General features: G+C 58.1%; 1 protein-coding gene across 11 annotated transcripts in view; it reads left to right on the top strand.

Annotated features, from left to right (window-relative positions):
• PLEKHA6 (pleckstrin homology domain containing A6) overlaps window positions 1-17,705 on the top strand; it is a 41,110-nt gene that overhangs the window by 21,680 nt on the left and 1,725 nt on the right. For 5 of the 11 annotated variants that reach the window (XM_015884949.2, XM_015884953.2, XM_015884951.2 and 2 more), the window contains exons 2-25: window positions 3,207-3,287; window positions 3,403-3,733; window positions 3,812-3,884; window positions 4,176-4,276; window positions 6,235-6,410; window positions 6,604-7,092; window positions 7,384-7,888; window positions 8,274-8,360; window positions 9,124-9,177; window positions 10,660-10,740; window positions 11,823-11,894; window positions 12,184-12,264; window positions 12,495-12,644; window positions 12,776-12,871; window positions 13,244-13,355; window positions 13,471-13,610; window positions 13,984-14,133; window positions 15,260-15,383; window positions 15,537-15,646; window positions 15,880-16,062; window positions 16,214-16,378; window positions 16,592-16,725; window positions 16,804-16,946; window positions 17,527-17,650. In XM_015884949.2, coding sequence (XP_015740435.1) covers window positions 3,416-3,733; window positions 3,812-3,884; window positions 4,176-4,276; window positions 6,235-6,410; window positions 6,604-7,092; window positions 7,384-7,888; window positions 8,274-8,360; window positions 9,124-9,177; window positions 10,660-10,740; window positions 11,823-11,894; window positions 12,184-12,264; window positions 12,495-12,644; window positions 12,776-12,871; window positions 13,244-13,355; window positions 13,471-13,610; window positions 13,984-14,133; window positions 15,260-15,383; window positions 15,537-15,646; window positions 15,880-16,062; window positions 16,214-16,378; window positions 16,592-16,725; window positions 16,804-16,946; window positions 17,527-17,642 — 3,660 coding nt within the window. In that variant the 5' untranslated portion in view covers window positions 3,207-3,287; window positions 3,403-3,415 and the 3' untranslated portion in view covers window positions 17,643-17,650. Of the gene's footprint in view, window positions 1-1,092; window positions 1,595-3,206; window positions 3,288-3,402; window positions 3,734-3,811; window positions 3,885-4,175; window positions 4,277-5,613; window positions 5,642-6,234; window positions 6,411-6,603; window positions 7,093-7,383; window positions 7,889-8,273; window positions 8,361-9,123; window positions 9,178-10,659; window positions 10,741-11,822; window positions 11,895-12,183; window positions 12,265-12,494; window positions 12,645-12,775; window positions 12,872-13,243; window positions 13,356-13,470; window positions 13,611-13,983; window positions 14,134-15,259; window positions 15,384-15,536; window positions 15,647-15,879; window positions 16,063-16,213; window positions 16,379-16,591; window positions 16,726-16,803; window positions 16,947-17,526; window positions 17,651-17,705 lie in introns of those variants that run through there. The other 6 variants (XM_015884946.2, XM_015884948.2, XM_015884945.2 and 3 more) reach the window with 6 other exon arrangements.

The following is a 17,705-nucleotide window of genomic DNA, read 5'->3' as shown; positions in this document are numbered from 1 at the left end:
ATCACACAGCCAAAGCTGGACTCCACTTCATAGCTCCTGAAGCCACCACTAAGAGCAGCTCTATGCCAACCTTGGGTAGGACTGGAGGTAGGGCAGGAGGTGAAGCATTGGGGTGTTTGCTGGCTCTGGATTTGGTGCTGGCATTGGGTGCACGGCAGCAGGTTGGCACGTGCCCATGGGCCGTTGGGGGACCTTGACCGCTGGTAGCAGACGGTGGCAGTGATTGGGGAGCTGCAGATGTGTGCATTCGTCCCACCCCACAGCCAGCAACGTGCCAACTAGGGGAGCAGTGCATTGCTCCTGGCTGCCTCCAGAGCAGTGGCAGCCCATGGTGCTCTAAAGGGATGCACAGGGTTGACTGGGAGCTGCCATCTCAGCCTTGCTGGAGCATCCTCTGTCCATGCTGTTGATGTGGTTATCATCCTCAGCTTCTCTCCACTGCCCTGCTAGTGCTGACAAGGACTGTTTGTGCTAGACAAGGTGAGCATTGGGGTGGGCACCAGCATTGGGGTGGGCGCTAGCACTGACCCTGCTCACTGTAGTCTGGCTAATGAGGGAGGCTGTGCCTCCAGGCCTGATTTTGGAAGGAGCAGGTGAATGATGCAATGCTGCTGATGCTGTGCTGAGCAGCACCGCATGCTGGCGGTGTCCCGAGGTGGTCCCAGGGCACTGGCAGAGCAGGGATGTGTTGTGATGGAGGCCAGCTGCTTGCTGAGCTCCGCTTCCTTCTTTGGAGGTTTCCTTAGAGGGGAGGGAAGGCAGCGCTGACATCTCAGTGCATTATCATAACAGTCCTGGTGCATTCGCATTGGTTTTTCAAAGCGCCGTGCATAGGGGGAGGGCTGGGTAACCCCAACTCTGCCTCCCCCCTTCTCTTGCTGGGTTGCAAAGGGCTTTCTTAGACCCCATCCCCGAGTGTCGGAGCCCCACGCGGTCCCCATCCCCTGTATTGCACAGCGGTGGTCGGTGCTGGTGGGGGTCCTGATGTGACCTGGGAAGGGACGGAAGCGCAGCAGGGAGGGACCGGGGAGGGTTTGGGGACAGAAACAGGGGGAAGGGACGTAGGCAGCGAATGCAGGGCAGCAGCAGCGCCGGCACCGCGCTGCTCCCTCCCTCATCTCCGCACCATCCCCTCCCTGAGCACACCGCTCTGTGCTGGGGAGGGGGGGGGGACCCTGCAGCCCCCATCCTGATCGCTGCACCTGGGTTGAGGGGGAGGAGGCGAGAGCTGCTCTGCCCTTCTCTTCTCCTCTGCGTGGGGACGCGAGCAGGAGCCGCAAGCTTGTCCCCGCTTTGCTGCCTCGCCAAACCGCACCGCATCGGGGCTGCCAGCGCCCTCTGAGCTCCACCGCTGCCACAGTGGGAAATACCGATGCCACCGGCCCGGATTAGTGCAGCTGGGAAAGGACACCGAGCCCCACCGAGCGTTACCGGTGTCCCCCTGCGCCGTGCCCGTGGCACGCGTGGTATAAGCGGTCGTTGGGTGGCACGGGATCTGCCCTGCCCGCTGCTGCCATGGTGGGAGCCGGCAGCCGGCGCTGAGCTCAAAGGGTCACGGCATCATGCTGAAGTTTCGGGCGGATCGGAGGGTGAGGTAGGAACCCCCCGGGGTGGGCAGGGGGAGGTCGGTTGGTGTGAATGTGGTGGTGGTGGTTGGGGACCCTCAGACCGGGCAGGGACTGCTGCATTGCAGTGCTTGGGAGGTGGTGTGAACTCGGAGTTTCTGGAGCAGGGTCAGCCGAGGCAGATGGTTTTGGGGGGGGTAAGGAGCTTGTCTCATGTTCCTGAGGCGTGGGGGTGGGAACAGCACTGGGAGGGACCGTGAGTGTCTGGATTGGTGCCGAGAGGAGGCACAGGGGCTTTGACGCTGGCTGGGCAGCTTGGTCTGGGCTTGGTCAACCTTTGGGCAGGGAAACCCACAGCAATGTGTGGGTTGTGGGTAGTGCTGGGGGCTTGGGGGATGTGCTCAGCAGGGGTTTGGTGGTACCGGTGGATCAGGGCAGACCCTACTGTGCAAGGCTGAGGATCAGGGTGCTGCTGTGCCCTCCCTGTGTGTCAGCATCATGAGCTGCCCTGTCACTGCTGAGCTGTGGCTCCCCAAAGTGGGGACAAAGAGTGGCAGAAAGCCCCTTTGGTGCCTTCAGTGCAGGGGTTGGGGACACTGCCTCTGCAGAGGACTCAGATGCACTGGTGGCACAGGAAAGCACAGTGCCAGGGATGTGGGTGCTGCCCTTGCTGCAGGTTGCAGAGGTTTTTAGGGTGACCCGCAGTGAAGGCAAGAGCAGAATGGGGTTCAGGGCCAGGGTGGGACCTGCGTGGGGGCAGCTCCCAGCAGGGCTTATTTTGGCAGAAAGCAGTGACCATCCCTGAACCTGGCTGCAGCCCAACCTCGGGGTGAAGCGTGCATGGATGGGATGGTCTTGGCAGATGTTTTCTTGCTCAAACTTCCCCTGTTTTGCTGACACTCAGCTCTTCAGCAGCATGACAGGCTGTTAGCACGCTTCCTTCATGGGTGGCCATGGGCAGCTGTGTCCCCATGCCCTGCAGTTTTGGGGTACTGTCACCTCATGGGGGTCTTTTGAACCCCCCCATTGCAAAGCAAACATCCCAGGATGGAGGTGGCAGCCCCCACCCAACATGAGGCAACCAAGCTGCATTTTGGGCTCAGCTGGCTGCCAAAACCCCATGTAAGGGTCTGCTGAGAGCCCCCCCAACCAGCAGTGGGGCCAGGTGCCTTGTGACCTCGGCATTGTGGCAAAGGGCTCTGAAAGTAGCAAACCCAAGCAGAGGATGTGACGTCGGTGTTGTTGCTTTCAGCTCAGCCCAGGCTGGGCCTCGGCTGCTGCTCCTGCAGCGATTTATTCTGACAGCTGGGGGGGGAGGTTATGGAAATGTCTCACCATGCGACAGCCGGTGCTGTGTGGTGTGTCCAGCAGAAGTAATGAGGTCTCAGCTGGCAGAGAACTCATTCCGGTTCTCGGCACGGTGCATGTGAAAGGCAGTGCAAATGATGATGCAAGAAGCACAACAAAGTGCTGGTGCTGGACAGTGCTAAAAGCAAAGGGATTTGAAGGGTGAGCAAGGATGGATGGAGCTCTTTACTTTGCACAGGAGTGTGGGCAGCACCTTGCTGGGTTTCTGTGCACCCTCGGACCTCATTCTCCTCCTTCCTGGGTGCTAACGGAGCCAACTATTGTGTCTTGCAGCCACAATGAAAGGCGGAACACCTTCCTGCACCCAGTGACAGGACAGCTTCCAGAAGAGAACTCAAAATTAGACTTGCAAAAGTAGGTTGGCTCCCACCTCCCTTTGGTTTCTGGACCAGGGGTGGGCTGTGGGATCACCTGGGGTGGAGGGAGATGTGGGAACACAGCCATACTGACAACCCCTTCTGTGCCACAGGCAGACCTTGGACATGTCAAGCAAAGCAGGCAACAAGCGCCTGGCGAACAGCAGCAGCAGCAGCAGCGAGCCCTCCAACCACACCATGGTGACGGAGGTGGCCCCGGAGAAGCCTGGAGGCCGGGTGCGTGCCCGGGTCCATATGGCACAGAGGGCAACAACAGAGCAGACGACGGGAAGTGGGGGTCCCCCCCGGGCACTGAGCTCATCCTCTCCTCCTCTGCAGGCGTCGCGCTCCTCCCGTAAGGGTATTGCCTTTGGGAAGCGCTCCAACTCCATGAAGAGAAACCCTAATGCTGCCGTCACCAAAAGCGGTTGGCTCTACAAGCAGGTGCCCCAACCCCACCGTGCTCCATCCACCTCCCAGTGGGTGCGTGCTGCCAGCATCTCACTGCTAACTCTCTTGCAGGCCAGCTCGGGGGTGAAGCAGTGGAACAAGCGCTGGTTTGTGCTGGTGGACCGCTGCCTTTTCTACTACAAAGGTACAATGTCTGCGGGTGTTTTTGTTTTTGCAGGTGCTTGCTGTTTGTGGGTGCTTGCTCCTGTAGGTGCTTGCCATGCTGGGGCACTGAGGGGTTAATGCCCTTCGCCCGCCTCCTGGCAGCTCATTCAACTCAGCTCTCCCTGGCAGCCGAGGGCGAGCATGAATTATTGAGGAGGTTGGCTGCTGAGCAGCAGCACTGCTTGCAGGGGAGGGTGAAGCAACAGGAAGGCAGCACATTGCCACAGGTGGGCTGCTGGGGTTCCTCTAACCACCCCTGTTTGCCCACCAGATGAGAAGGAGGAGAGCATCCTGGGCAGCATCCCTTTGCTCAGCTTCCGCGTGGCGGCCGTGCAGCCCTCTGATAACATCAGCAGGAAGCACACCTTTAAGGTGAGTGCAGGGCTGTGCAGTGATAGGGAGGGGGGGGAGGATGGTGGGGTCCCTGCTGTGCCCTCCTCTCGCTTTCTTGGTGGTGGGGCATGGAGCAGAGCCCAGCTGCGGAGAGGGGAACTGCCAGAATCCCCTGGGATGTGCTGGGGAAACTGAGGCATGAGGGGGGGCAAAGCAGCATCACCTCCTACTGAGTGGGCTGGGAATGCTTTTCTCTCCAAGCCCTGCTCCCATCCTGCCCATTCCAGTGGTATTTTTCAGCAGAGCTCTCTCTACCAGGCACAGAGCATCCCCACCTCCATTTTTGTTTTGCTTGCTTTGTGCATTAGTTGCTGTTCATCAGCCCTCCCTGCAGTGGATGTAGGAGGGGAGAGCTTGAAGGCAGAGAGTGCCTGTCCCACATCTGTCCCTGAGCAGACCCCATCTGTGCCCCCTACAGTGATGCTAAGTGGCACTCACACCTTGCAGCACTGCCACCCCTGCTGCCATGGTCCCTGAGCATCTCCTTGCTACCTTTGATGCACAGCCTGACTTGTGCAAAGCTGAGCTCACACCTCCCTGATCATGAGCTCCACAGACCCACCCCTGCACCTCTGCACTCCCTCAGTGCGTGTGCACCCCGACAGACCCAGCCAGCAATAGAAATACTGAGCCAACCCCTCTGCACATAGGGTTTCCCATCCATGGGCAATGCACACTGCCAGCTGTGGGCTCCAGCACCTCAAGCACTGCTCTGAGTTCACTGTGGGGATGCTTTTGCAATCTGAATGGCACATTTTTGTAGCTGCAACCCTGAAACCCACAGTGAACATGGCTTAGGGTGAGTGATAACTATGTGCCCATGCCCAGAAAGCTGTGTCTGTCTGTCTGTGTTGGGAGCAGAGCAGTGACCCAGAGGTGGCTTGTGATGCTGGCTGAGGAGGAGCTCTGGAGGGCTGATATTCAGCAGCTGAGCTCTAAGAACCAGGGGCTGAGGGTACTGATGGATGGCTTTGTCCCATCCCTGGAGGTGTCCAAGGTCAAGGATGGGACCATGGGCAGCCTGAACTGGGGGTGGCAGCCTGCACATAGCAGGAGTGGGGCTGGATGATCTTTAAGTCCCCTCCAACCCAACCACGTTACGGATTCCTGGAGACCCTCCCACCATACTCAACACACACCCAGATGTCCCAAAGCTGTGGTGTCACAGTGATCCCCATCCACCTCCAGGGCTGAGCGGTTCCCAAAGCAAAGCGAGGGCTGCGCCCGCGCTCCCCCTGCTGAGCTTTGACCCCATCTCTGTGTTTCCTCCTCTCTCCGCGGGCGAGGATCCCCCCAGGCAGGAGGTCTCCGAGCGCCCGTCGGCCACGCCAGCACCCAGCATAGGTACATCTGCTTGCGTTATGGGTGCATGTAGAGGGTGAGGGGCTGCATGCTTTGCTCGCCCCACTCCCACTAACCCGGGGGAGGAATTGGTTTGGTTTGAGCTCTTGCTCGAAGCTCTCAATCTAAGAGGGCTGGAGGCGCCAAGCAGGAGGCATCCCTGTCCCCAAGTGGAAACCCTAAATGGAAACCAAAGGGAAGATTCTGCTGGGTTTTTTCCATTCCTTCCTCCTTGTTGCCTCCTGTTCCTCTCCAGAGAGGGGGAAGGTGGTTGCTTCAAAAAGGCCCAGGGCAACCAACCCTGCCTTCAGCACAGGGTGGATTGTGGGCATGGAAAGTAAAACCAAAGCGAACTTTCCCCCCCTAAAGCATTGTCTGAACCAAGAAGCCACCTTCCCTCTCATCCTGCATGAAGGGTAACACTTGGACCAGCACTGGGGGTGAGGGCATCACAGTGAGCCTTCATTTCACCCAGTGCTGTGAGGATGCTCCTGGGAAGGATGGAGCACTGCAGCACCAGGAGCTCTTGCCAAGCAGGATATGGAGCTCTCACACCTCCTGTCTGTCTCTCCCCCCACTTCTCTGCCTCCCTGCAGGTGACCGTGTGCTGGGTGGAGGAGATGCCGGCGAGTAACGAGCAGTCCCTGTCTCCCCAGGCTGAGCACGCCGGCATCCGGACGTACTTCTTCAGTGCTGAGAACACAGAGGAGCAGGAATCCTGGATCCAAGCCATGGGCGAAGCTGCCCGGGTGCAGATCCCCCCAACCCAGAGGTCAGAGCGTTGTCCCTGTTGCTCTGGGCTGGAGATGTTCCTCTGCCTCTTGGGAATGGGGTGGGGGAGCATGGGAGCAGAATGGAACTGGGGAGCATCAGCATCCTGTGGGAAGAGGGATGGGATGTTGACAGCCATCCTGAGGGTGTTATGAAAGAAAGGTAATGCTCTGCTTCATCTCCGTGCCTTGCAGACACGAGAAGACGGACTCTGAGAACATCCCCCCCAGCAAACACCACCACCACCATCGTAACGCCGTGCACCACGAGCACCCCAAAGCTGAGCCCGACTCTAAGACCAGGGGTGAAGGTGATGGCCGTGGCTCAGAGAAACTCGAGAGAAAACCAGAGAGGATGGAGAGCAAGAAGGAAAACTTGGTCAAAGCCAACGGCATCGCCGGGCAAGAGATTCCCTCCGAGCCCAGCAGCCCTTACCCCGAAGCACCACGGGTGCCGACGAGCACAGAGCGACCACCCCAACCCAATGGCTGGCCCTACACGTCCCCCAGCCGCCCTGGCAGTACTGCATACCCCCCACCTGATGGGGACAGCGCTGCCCACCGCCGCAGCTTCGCCCCGCGCACCAACCCTGAGAAGATCGCGCAGCGTAAGAGCTCCATGACGCAGCTGCAGCAGTGGGTGAACCTGCGCCGGGGCAACGTGCCCCCCGAGGAGCTGCGCAGGTGAGGGGCTGTGAGGTCCGGTGGGGGCTCTGGCTGTCCTTCTTTTCTCCACTGTGATGTTATGGGAATATTTTGCCTCTTTCCATCTATTATATCCCTTCTTGGGGTCAGCAAATCATGTTAGCTCCAAGCTGTACACACGCCACAAATCCAAGCAGTGTAGGTTTTGGAGTGGATCACCTTGTGGTCCACAGGATGACAGACACAAGCCAGCTTTCCCAACGCTGCTTGCTTTAAAGATGTCCTGACCTATTGTGACCACTCAGTTCTGACTCCTCTCTTCCCTTCCAGCCCCACCAGGTTTTACCCCGTGTCTCGCCGGGTGCCTGACTACTACCCCCCCTACTCACCCCAGTACCCTGAGGACTACCAGTACTACCCACCCGGCGTGCGCCCCGACAGCATCTGCTCCATGCCTGCCTATGAGCGAGTCAGCCCTCCCTGGGCACTAGAGGACAAGCGACATTCCTTCCGCAACGGGGCCCCCTACCAGCTCCGGGAATGGAAGGAGCACCCTGGCTTTGGCCGTCAGGATGTCCCAGTCTGGCTCCCTGGTAGGCAGCCAAGTTATTTTGATGAGGTGGATGCTGCCTCTGGATCACTGCGGAGGATGTCACTGCAGCCCCGCTCCCGCTCCGTGCCCCGTTCACCCAGCCAGGGATCCTACAGCCACACTCGTGTGTACTCCCCAGTGCGCTCCCCCAGCGCCCGCTTTGAGCGGCTGCCGCCCCGTGGAGAGGAGATTTATGTCGACCCTGGCACCTTCATGATGAGGAGATCCATCAGTTCTCCCAAGGTAAGCGCTGGGGTGTGCTGGATGGAGGGGACCCTGGTTGAGGGCTGTAGGGTGGGGATGCTACAGTGCAGCTTGTCTCCTCTGTGTGCATGTGTTGGCCTCAAGGTGCTACCAAGTCCTTGATGTGCAGCAGCGGGTGGCTTTAGATCCTCCTTTAGGACCTCCATGAGCAAGGCAAGCCCAAATGGGGCATGCTGGTGGCTCCTGCATGGCTGCTGCACTGCTAAAAGCCAGCCCTGACCCTGCTGAGTGGCTGGGCTCTGCACCAAGGGGAACAATCTGCCCAATTTACAGCAGTGCAGCATAGAAAAGAGGGGGATACAGGGAGATTCCATGTACCCCTCACCTGTCCATGGGGTTTGATAGGGGTCTCCTCTTTCCTCAGTACGACTACCTGGGTGACAGGCGGCCCATCCCTGCAGGAATGTACCCCTACCACTATCCAGCATCCCCCACAGTCCACGACAAGATGGTACGTATACTGCCATTTCCAACGGGCTGAGCTGGGGGGCTCACAGCTCCTCACTGCCCTCAGCCCCATGGGATGGGGTGCAGGGTCTGCTGTGGGGCACAGCTCACCCTCTCTTGGATGGGTGAGAAGGAAACAGCTGCTCCAGGAGGGTTGGAGATGGGCTGCAATGGGGCAATTTGGGACCATGGAGCATGGACTGATGTCTCTGGTCCATCCTGGCCATGCTTTATGGAAAGCCCCTGGCCCTATGCTGGGGTTGAGGGTGCACTGAATCACCCTTGCACCCCCCTATGCTTTGCAATGCCCATCTTATCACTGCTCCCCTGGGGCTGGGGTGAGGCTGGTGTGCACCCTGTACCTCCTACCTCCTTACCCTTCACTTTGGGCTGCTGTTGTCCCTGGATGGTGTTTTTTCTCTTCAATTGTGGAGCGGGACCTGCAGGTCCACGTGGTGCAGCACAGCCCTGAAACTTCATGGCAGGAGCAGACACTGCAAGAGGGAGAAGCATAAATTTTCATCAGCTGTCCATGCTGCCATCCATCCTCACCAGCAAGAGATGCAGGGACAGTGAGCAGAGCCCAAGCATAGGGAGAGGGACCTGCACCATCCACAGCCGTCCTCGCTTTGGGCAGAGGAGGTGGCACTTTGCTTCCCCAGCTGAGAGGTCTTTGCATTTCTGCAGCCTTCACCTAACTGCTTTGCTTCTTCTTTTATATGTTTTGTGTGTTCGTTTCTTGCCGCATGCCTGCTGGCTCCGGGTAGGATGAACTTTTAGACCTTCAGTTGCAAAGAAACCTAGAGTATTTGGACCAGCAGGTAGGCAGAGCTGGCTGCAAGCCTCACGCTGCTTACGTCCCCATGTGCCCCATCCCAGCAGCGTCCCTCTCCCTCCCAGCAAGCAGCATCTCGTCCCCTAACATCCATCCTCACCCTTTCTGGGCACTAAAGCAGCACGTGTCATCTTTGATTTGCTTCCTCCATCCTCCTCCTCTGTAGGGTTGTTCATTGCTTGGCAGAAAACCACCCCTGACAGTGTCTTCTATGTGATGTGCTGGAGCTGGGGGGCAGCGGGGGGACATCATTGGGTCTGGGGTGCCTACAGCATCGGTGCTGCAGAAATGGTGGTCCAGGGCTGGGCACAGCATATGGCACCATTGGCACAGAGGTGCTGGGAGCTCACCCAGCATCCACACTGTGCTGCAGGGGGAGGAGGCCAAGCACAGCGCTTTGGTGATACACCCACCACGTGCATCCTCCAAGGCAAGATGTGGGATGCAGAGCTGGGATAGGATGACCGGCCCTGAAGTGACAGCTCTGGGGTTTGGCATGTTGTGGGGTGTTTGGAGAAAAGCCATGAGCTGACCTCATTCTGGAAGCAGAGTGAGGGAGAGCTGTGGGAATGGTGGGGTGCACCGACATGGGATCCGGAGCCATCGGCTGTTGCTGCCGCCTGGTGCTCGCTGCAGGAGCCAGGTTTGTAGTGAGGGAGCTGCTCCGGTACAATCTCATTAGTCTGTGAATCCCCATCGGTGCAGCAATCACCGAGATCTGTGTCTGCCTTGGAGCAGAGCCAGCGACACACAGGAGCACTCAGTGCAATAAAAGCTCTCTGGATTATTTCAACGCCGTCGGCAGCAACACTCCCTCACCTAAGCACTTTAAAACGCTCCCTAAAAAGGCTTTCCATCTCCTCCTCCTCTCCTGCTGACCTCTAATTCAGGGCAGTGCTGCCAAGTCGCTCTTTTAAAACAATTCACTGCTTTATTTTCACTCTCTGCGTTTAACCGGAGAGCAGTGATGTATCACCAGTCTGCTCCCTTGGCTGCACCATAACTGGTGCTGCTCCCCTATGGGGTCTGCTCCTGGATCTGAGGGCATCTCACATGTAACATATCCCCATGGGAGCACCCAGCTCCGCTGCTTGAAGCCACCAAGCTGGAATGGAGGACACTGCTGTCCCCATCCCCTCCTGAGCAGGACCGTCCCTCTGCTACAAGGGCAGGACACAGAGCTGTTTGTTGGCCTGACCTGTCTGTCTGTCTGCTGGGGCCGTGCAGTGTGTTGTAGCAGTGGGTATCGTGCAAGTTGGTGTCTGTACGTGTGATTTGCTGCCCAGTCCAGGCTGGGTTCAATTTGTTATCTTCAGCCCTTGGGATGCTCTCAGCCTGGGGCTGCTGCCTCCTTGTGGCTTGAGCCCTTGGGATGTCTCTTGGAGCACAATGCCCTGAGGGTTCCTGACCAGCTCTGCGCCCGCGTCTCTCCTCTGACTTCTGACATTTCCTTCCCTGTCTGTCGCAGATGAGTGAGAGCGAAACCCTGATCAGTATGGTGAACAGGATGGTGGAGAGCTCCTCCCCTAGGGCTCAGCTCTACATGCAAGTAAGCCTTGCTAATGCCCGTGCATGGCAGGCCATGCCAGCCTCCCCATGCCATCCCTGAGGTCACCTCTTGCCATTCTGCTCATACAAACTCCAGCATCCATGCAGTGCTGGCATATCACGCTCTGGGGGTCCCGCTCGTTCATCCCAGGCTTTGCTAAATCCATCCATGAGCCATTCCAGCCCTGTAAACCCTTGTGGTCCTGAGAGCACAAGGTGGGGAAGCAGCTCTGAGTCCTGAGCTCTCATCTGCGTTCGGGTGCTTTTGTGCGTCAATAAGACCAGAAGGTCGAACTGGAGGAACCCAACCCAAGGATCTGCAATCAAAGCAACATCAGGGAGAGGATGCAGCCCATGCACACGGCTGCTCTTCTCCTGCTTGGAGTTTGGAGAGGCTGCAAAAGCCTGGGGACATCTATGCTGATGGGTGCAGCTCAGAGTGCTGATGCTCTATAGGGATAGGAGGGTGTTTGGTCCCATCCCTGTGCATCCTCAGGGTGAGGATGGAGATGTTGCATTGCCTTCATTGGCTGAGCTCCATGCAGGATCTGCATCCATCAGGCTCTGGCATTTCCCATGTTCGGGTCTGTTAGCATTGTCCTGTGGTTTTAAATCACTCTGAAGAAGCATCTTGCTTTCTAGCAATAATGATCCCCTTCTTCCTATCTTATGCCTTTCATCTCAAGGTCTTGGAGGCATTTAATTGGTGAGGTCCTATTAGTAATTTAGATTTCCAGGAAAGGCAAATGACTCACAGAGAGAAGCTGGATGGTAAACAGGTCCTGAAGCAGCAGCTGATTTATAGGCGCTCTGACTCCACTCAGTGGGATTACAGCTTAATCTTGTTGCCTTCATTTCCTTGGCTGTGTAATGGTGGTGGTTGTACACCAGGTAGTTAATGAGTCACGAGACATCTCTTGGCATCAGGCAGAGAGCTTGGCTCGGTGCTGTTCACCCAGCCCATGGCATTGGGGCTGGCACTGGAGCTCCCTAAGGCTGGGGCAGAGGGATTGCTCTTCCCTGCAGAGCTCCTGGCAGCCCCTGGGACCCCAGAGCCAGGCTGACCCCGTGCTCTGCTTTCAGGTGACAACACCCTTCCCAGAAGCCTACAGGGAGACCCTGCATGCCTACAAGATAAGCGAGCAAGACACCGATGTAAGAGCAAATGTCTGTGCTTCATGTTCTCAGTCTGTCCCCTGCTATTGCCCCTGTCCCCGTGTGCCCTGTTTGCTGCAGGCTGAAACCCACATGTTGTCCCATCCAACCAACATTGTGTTCTATGCCCTGGCTGCATCCTATCTCTCCTGGAGTGAGATCAGCCCTCTCTCAACCCTCCTCTTGGCCCTGGTTGAGAACAGATCTATTTGCATGGGTGCCTGGAGCATCCCACACCCCATTTCTGGGCTTTCGCTCATTCCCTTTCTCTTTTTCTTGCCTGGAACAGAAGCTGCTGGGGAAGCTCTGTGAGCAGAACAAAGTGCTGCGGGAGCAAGAGAGGCTGGTGCAGCAGCTCCGAGCAGAGAAGGTTTGTGGTTCACATGGTTCTACGTGGTGCTGCAGCAACACCAACAGCCCCAGGGCTGAGTGCAGCTGGGGATAAACCCCACTGCAAGGCAATGGGGATGGTGAGGAAGTTGCATGTCCTGATTGCCTGGGGTTCATCTGTGGGCTGGGGGAGTTGTTGTGCTCATGTCATGGTCCCATGCATTCATGGCCCATTGAGAAGGGAGCTGCAGCACTTCTTGTTCCCCTCAGGAGAGTCTGGAGAGTGCCCTGATGGGGACGCACCAGGAGCTGGAGATGTTTGGGAGCCAACCTGCCTACCCTGAGAAGCTGCTGCACAAGAAGGAGTCTCTGCAGAACCAGCTCATCAACATCCGTGTGGAGCTGTCACAGGCCAGCACGGTAATGGTGCTGCTCTGCATTTCCTCCCCGCACCCATCTGTCCCTAATGCATGGAGCACCCAGCAGAGCTTGCACTGGGTAATTGCTGCAAAACAAGGGGGCAAATCCACCAACCTCAACTCCTTCCACAGGCCTTGGCCAACAGCACAGCTGAGTATGAGACCCTTGAGAGCGAGGTGTCTGCCCTGCACGATGACCTCTGGGAGCAGCTGAACCTGGATATTCAAGTGAGCATCCCCCGTTGTTCCCAGTCCCATGCAGATGGAAGCCACCTGGTTCCTTTGCTGAGAGTGAATTTGCAAGCAGCTGCTGGTGCTCAGCGCCCTGCTTTGACTTTGCCTAATAGCACATAGGTGCTGATGAAGGTGCTTTGCCTCTGGTGCTGATGAGGGGCTGCAAGGAGCCGGGGGGGTTCCACCAGCACCACCCCAGCCTTCAGCTCCCTGTGGGTGTCATGGCACAGCCCCCCCAGGGCCATATCTGTCCCTGCTGAACACCCCCTAGGCCTGCCCCATTGCTGGGATGCAACCAGGATGGAATATGCAGAGCAGGGTGGCAGCAGGGGCTGCTCTGACTGCTGCTTTCCTCCCCCTTCACAGAATGAAATGCTCAACCGGCAGATCCAGAAGGAGATCTGGAGGATCCAGGATGTGATGGAGGGGTTGAGGAAGAACAACCCATCCCGTGGCACCGACACAGCTAAGCACAGAGGTGAGAGGGCTCTGTCCCTGCACGGCACAAAGCCCAACATGGCACATCCCTGATGACAGCACTTTTGGAGGCACCGTGCTGTGATGCATGCACTTATTTCTGCTTTCCTCTGCAGTTGCCATCGGCCCCTCGGGCACCTACAGCTCCAACAGCCCTGCCAGCCCACTGAGCTCCGCCAGCCTCACCAGCCCCTTGAGCCCCTTCTCCCTCATCTCTGGCTCCCAGGGCTCACCCACCAAGCCAGGGCCCAGCGAGGTGAGTGAGCTGGGTTGTACCTATAGAGCCCTTTGTCACCATCAGGTCCTTCCTTGTCACTTTGCTCAAGGTCCAGCAGTGTTCAGCTCACCCACATCCTTGTGAGTTTGAGGTGTAACGTGGGGACTCCCCACAGCCGTGCCAAGCAATGCTGATATCTCCAGGGGGCTGACAGCTCCAGCCCTGCCTGACCCTACTGGGAGATGGGAAACACCCCCCTGTGCATGGGGATACCTGGTGGGCAGCAGCCTCTGCGCTCCCTCCTCCTGCCCTGGCCTTTCACTGTGTTTTGTCTCTGTCTCTTTCTAACTCTCTTTTCCTTCCCATCTCTTAGTTTCTCTGCTCTCACGCCTAATGCTCCTCTCCACCCCAGGAACCCGGTCCGCCTCGACCTCCCCTCCCCAAGTCGTACATCCCCCTGGAGCCTCCTCCGACTGTACCTCCACTCCCTAGCGAGAGCCGCCCCTGGCCGTACCCCACCTCCCCTTCCTGGCAGCGAGGCGGCGAGTCACAGAGGGGACAGGTACCAGAACCTCACCAGAGCAGCCCCAAGAAGCATCCCTTCCCTCCATTCCTCCCTCCTTCCCTCCCCAGAGGTTGGGACCAGAGGATGGGGCTGCCCACAAAGGCGATGCTCAGGGGGCAGCAGCATGTGGCACTGCCTCTCCAAGGGGCACAATGGGTAGAGTCCCCAAGGCAGCTTCACTGTGTCCTCTCCAGGTCCCCTGTGCTTGTGTACATGCTCAGGATAGAGATAGGCTCCCCTGGACAGCTGGAGGAGATGCAAACCTGCTGCAGCCTCTCTGCTTTCCTCTGCCCTCTCCTCTCTTGCTGTCTTTTCACTCCCCTCTGTGCCAAGGGCTCAGCTGGCCTGGGGTAGCCACATGAGTACACCCGATCCTAAGGATCTCTGGTGGCATCTCTGCCTGGGAATGGGATCATGTTTGTGCTTTGGAAGACAGAACTGCCCCTGCAACCCGGTAGACCTGAGAGGGGCTCAGGATGTGTGCACATGGGGCTGTGAAAACAGGGAATGTTTGTGCAAGTGGCACACCCAGCATCCATGCAACCACTGGGTGCAACAGTAATGACTGTGCTGATCTGTGTGGTATAAGGTGTGTTGGGTTGTATCATCTTCATGCAGAGCACAGGGCAGTGATGTGGGGTCACACTATGCTCTTCAGCCTCTCCCTGACCCCCTCCATCACGCTGGATCTGTTGCACTGTTACCAGGGGAGGACTCTGAAAGCAGCCCTTGGCTCCCTGCTGCTGTCTGCTGTCCTACAGGGCCCCATTCCCTCCTGCACACAGGGGCTGGAGCTCAGTACTGTGTACCTCCATCCTGTAGCTCGTGGGTACCACCTCTGAGCCATGTCAGGACTGTCCCCTTGTAGACAGCTTGAACTTCATTACCAGGACAGTGATGGGTGCCTGGCCCCAATGGGTTGGGGCAAGAACTGCAGAGACCTCCCAGCCCACATCCCCACTGATGGAGCATGTTTGGGGGCACAAATACTGCCTAGACAAGTGTCTGTGTGCCCACCTGCTCCTGGGGCTGTGTGCCACCCCATGGCAGCATGCTGTGCCCAGGCACCCTGTGACTGCCCTGCATAGTGATGGCTCACTGCAAACCCACTTTCACCCCACAGCCCAAATCAACCTTGGAGCAAAGCAAGAAGGAGACGCAGCGAACAGCAGCCTCCGGCCCCACTGCTGAGGGGCTGCAGAGCAGGCAGGAGCAGGAGGCAGAGAAGCAAGCTGCCCTCAACAAAGGTAGGTGCCACTCAGCAGCTCCCCTCCAACAGACTCACTGAGCCAAGGGGAGCATTTGTACATGTTGGAGCTCTCTGTCAGCTCTTTGCATGGTCAGGATGCTGCTTTGTGTTCCCAGAAGGGCTCAGCTGGATGTTTTGCTTTGTCCTGCAGTGGGTATTGTGCCACCACGAACCAAATCCCCGACAGAAGAGGAGGTGGTGCCCACAACTGGGATGCTGAGGAGGAGCACCAGCGGCATGGCCAACGGGCTGGGCTCCCGGGTAGGGGCTGCAGCAGGGTGGGCAGTGCCAAGGGCTGGGCTGGCAGCTGGGGGCTCAGCAGTGCCATCTGTAGAGGAGGGGGTGAACGCATTGTTGTGTCTCGGCATCTGGTTAGGAGACACCCAACAGTTTGGGTGTCCCAGGAGAAGGCTGAGCGCAGCAACCCTTTGCAGCACAGGTGGATGGGGTTGGATCTTGGGGGGGAGGTAACAATGGGCCTGGGTTCTCCCCAGGAGAGGCCGAAGAGCGCTGTGTTTGCCAATGAGACTAAGGTGAAGATGAGCGTGGAGGAGCAGATTGACCGCATGAAACGCCACCAGAGCGGCTCCATGAAGGAGAAGAGGCGCAGCCTGCAGCTGCCTGGAAGCCAACAGCCTGACACCCCCGGCACAAAGGCACCCACATCCTATAAAGTGGTGAGTCCCTGCACCCATATTGCTGGGCACAAAGCAGGATTGGCTTTGTGGGGTGGGCTGAGGGCCTCGAAGGAGCAGAAGGGGCACTCTAGGCTGTGGCAGGGAACTGTTTGCTGGATATGGGGGCTCAATAAAGCTGGGGTCCCCATAGGTGCGTCGGCACCGTAGCATCCATGAGGTGGACATCTCTGACCTGGAGGCAGCACTGCGCTCTGATGAACCAGGCAAAGTGCACGAGACACCCCGAGAGGAGATCGCCCGGCTACGCAAAATGGAGCTGGAGCCACAGCACTACGATGTGGACATCAACAAGGAGGTGAGGACAGGAGCTCCATGGGGTTGTGGGCATGGGGTATTCCCAGTGCTGGAAGGTCAATCCAACCCCTGCATTATGTGGGGGCCTGGAGATGGAGTGAGTGCTGTATCCATGCCAGTGTAATGGGAGCTGGGGCTGGTTGTGTGGGGAATGTGTTTGCTGGGGAGGGGATGAGTCCCAGGTGAGCGATGCTCAGCTCAGCCCTGCACCCAGCTATCCACACCGGACAAAGTCCTCATCCCCGAGCGATACATCGAGCTGGAGCCTGACACGCCACTCAGCCCTGAAGAGATGAAGGAGAAGCAAAAGAAAGTGGAAAGGATAAAAACCCTCATTGCCAAGTCCAGGTGAGGTGCAGAACCCGCAGCGTGCGCCCCATCCCCAGCACCCCTGTGCATCCTGCTGAGCCAGCACTGCCCCCGCAGCCTGCAGAACGTCATCCCACTGGGTGAGGGTGAAGTGGATGCTCCCCAGGACCCTGAAACTCAGCTGCAGGAGCAGGAGAAGAGGATAGAGATCTCATGTGCTCTGGCTGCTGAGGCATCCCGCCGGGGCCGCATGCTATCAGGTAAGGCATAGAGGAACATGGAGGGTCCAGGGTGCGCAACCGCTGCCTGCCAGCCCTGCAGGAGAGGGACTGCAGGTACCAGATGGGCAGGAGGAATTGCTGCAATGTGGAACAAGCAGATTCAGTGAGTAGTTGATGGACCGGACAGGCAGCAAAGGAACAGGGGCTGTGTACACGGAGAGCATCCTGCATTGCTGTAAGGCAGCACCGTGCAGCAGCCAAGCCAGGTGATGCCAGCAGCTGCCAGGGCAGCAGCGCAGAGCGATGCAGGATGGAATGCTCACCATCAAAAGCTGCCTACACCACATCCAAGGGAAGGAACCCAACGTGGAGTGCTCAGGGATGGGCAAGGACTGACCATGCCCAGTGGTGGCACACAGTGCCCACAGCCTTGTCCAGGAGGAGCCCTGGGGGAGCTCACGTGTGCGTGCTGCAGCCGGGCTGTGGCTGCTTGCCCTGCTTCCTCCCTTCCTTCCTCTTGGTTTCCTCCCCCCTTTAACCTGCCCGCTGTGCCGCCGCCTCCCCCCTCGCTGCCCTCAGCCTGTGTTCTTCATGCCCTTCTCCCATTTCTTGTTTCCAGCTCAATGCGCTACCCCAAGCCCTCCCACCTCCCCAGCCTCCCCGACTCCACCGACCAACCCCCTCTCGTCTGAACCATCCCGGGTCGCCGACTGCAGCCATTTTATGCGTGTCTGAGCCATGAAGTAAGAACCTTTTCTCTTGTACTTCATCCCATCTTCTCCACCCAGGGATGGGCGG

Source organism: Coturnix japonica, chromosome 26, assembly GCF_001577835.2.
Source record: "Coturnix japonica isolate 7356 chromosome 26, Coturnix japonica 2.1, whole genome shotgun sequence".
Classification (NCBI taxonomy): domain Eukaryota; kingdom Metazoa; phylum Chordata; class Aves; order Galliformes; family Phasianidae; genus Coturnix; species Coturnix japonica.
The sequence above is the reverse complement of the archived record's forward strand: the minus strand, read 5'-3'. Positions and strand labels throughout refer to the sequence as shown.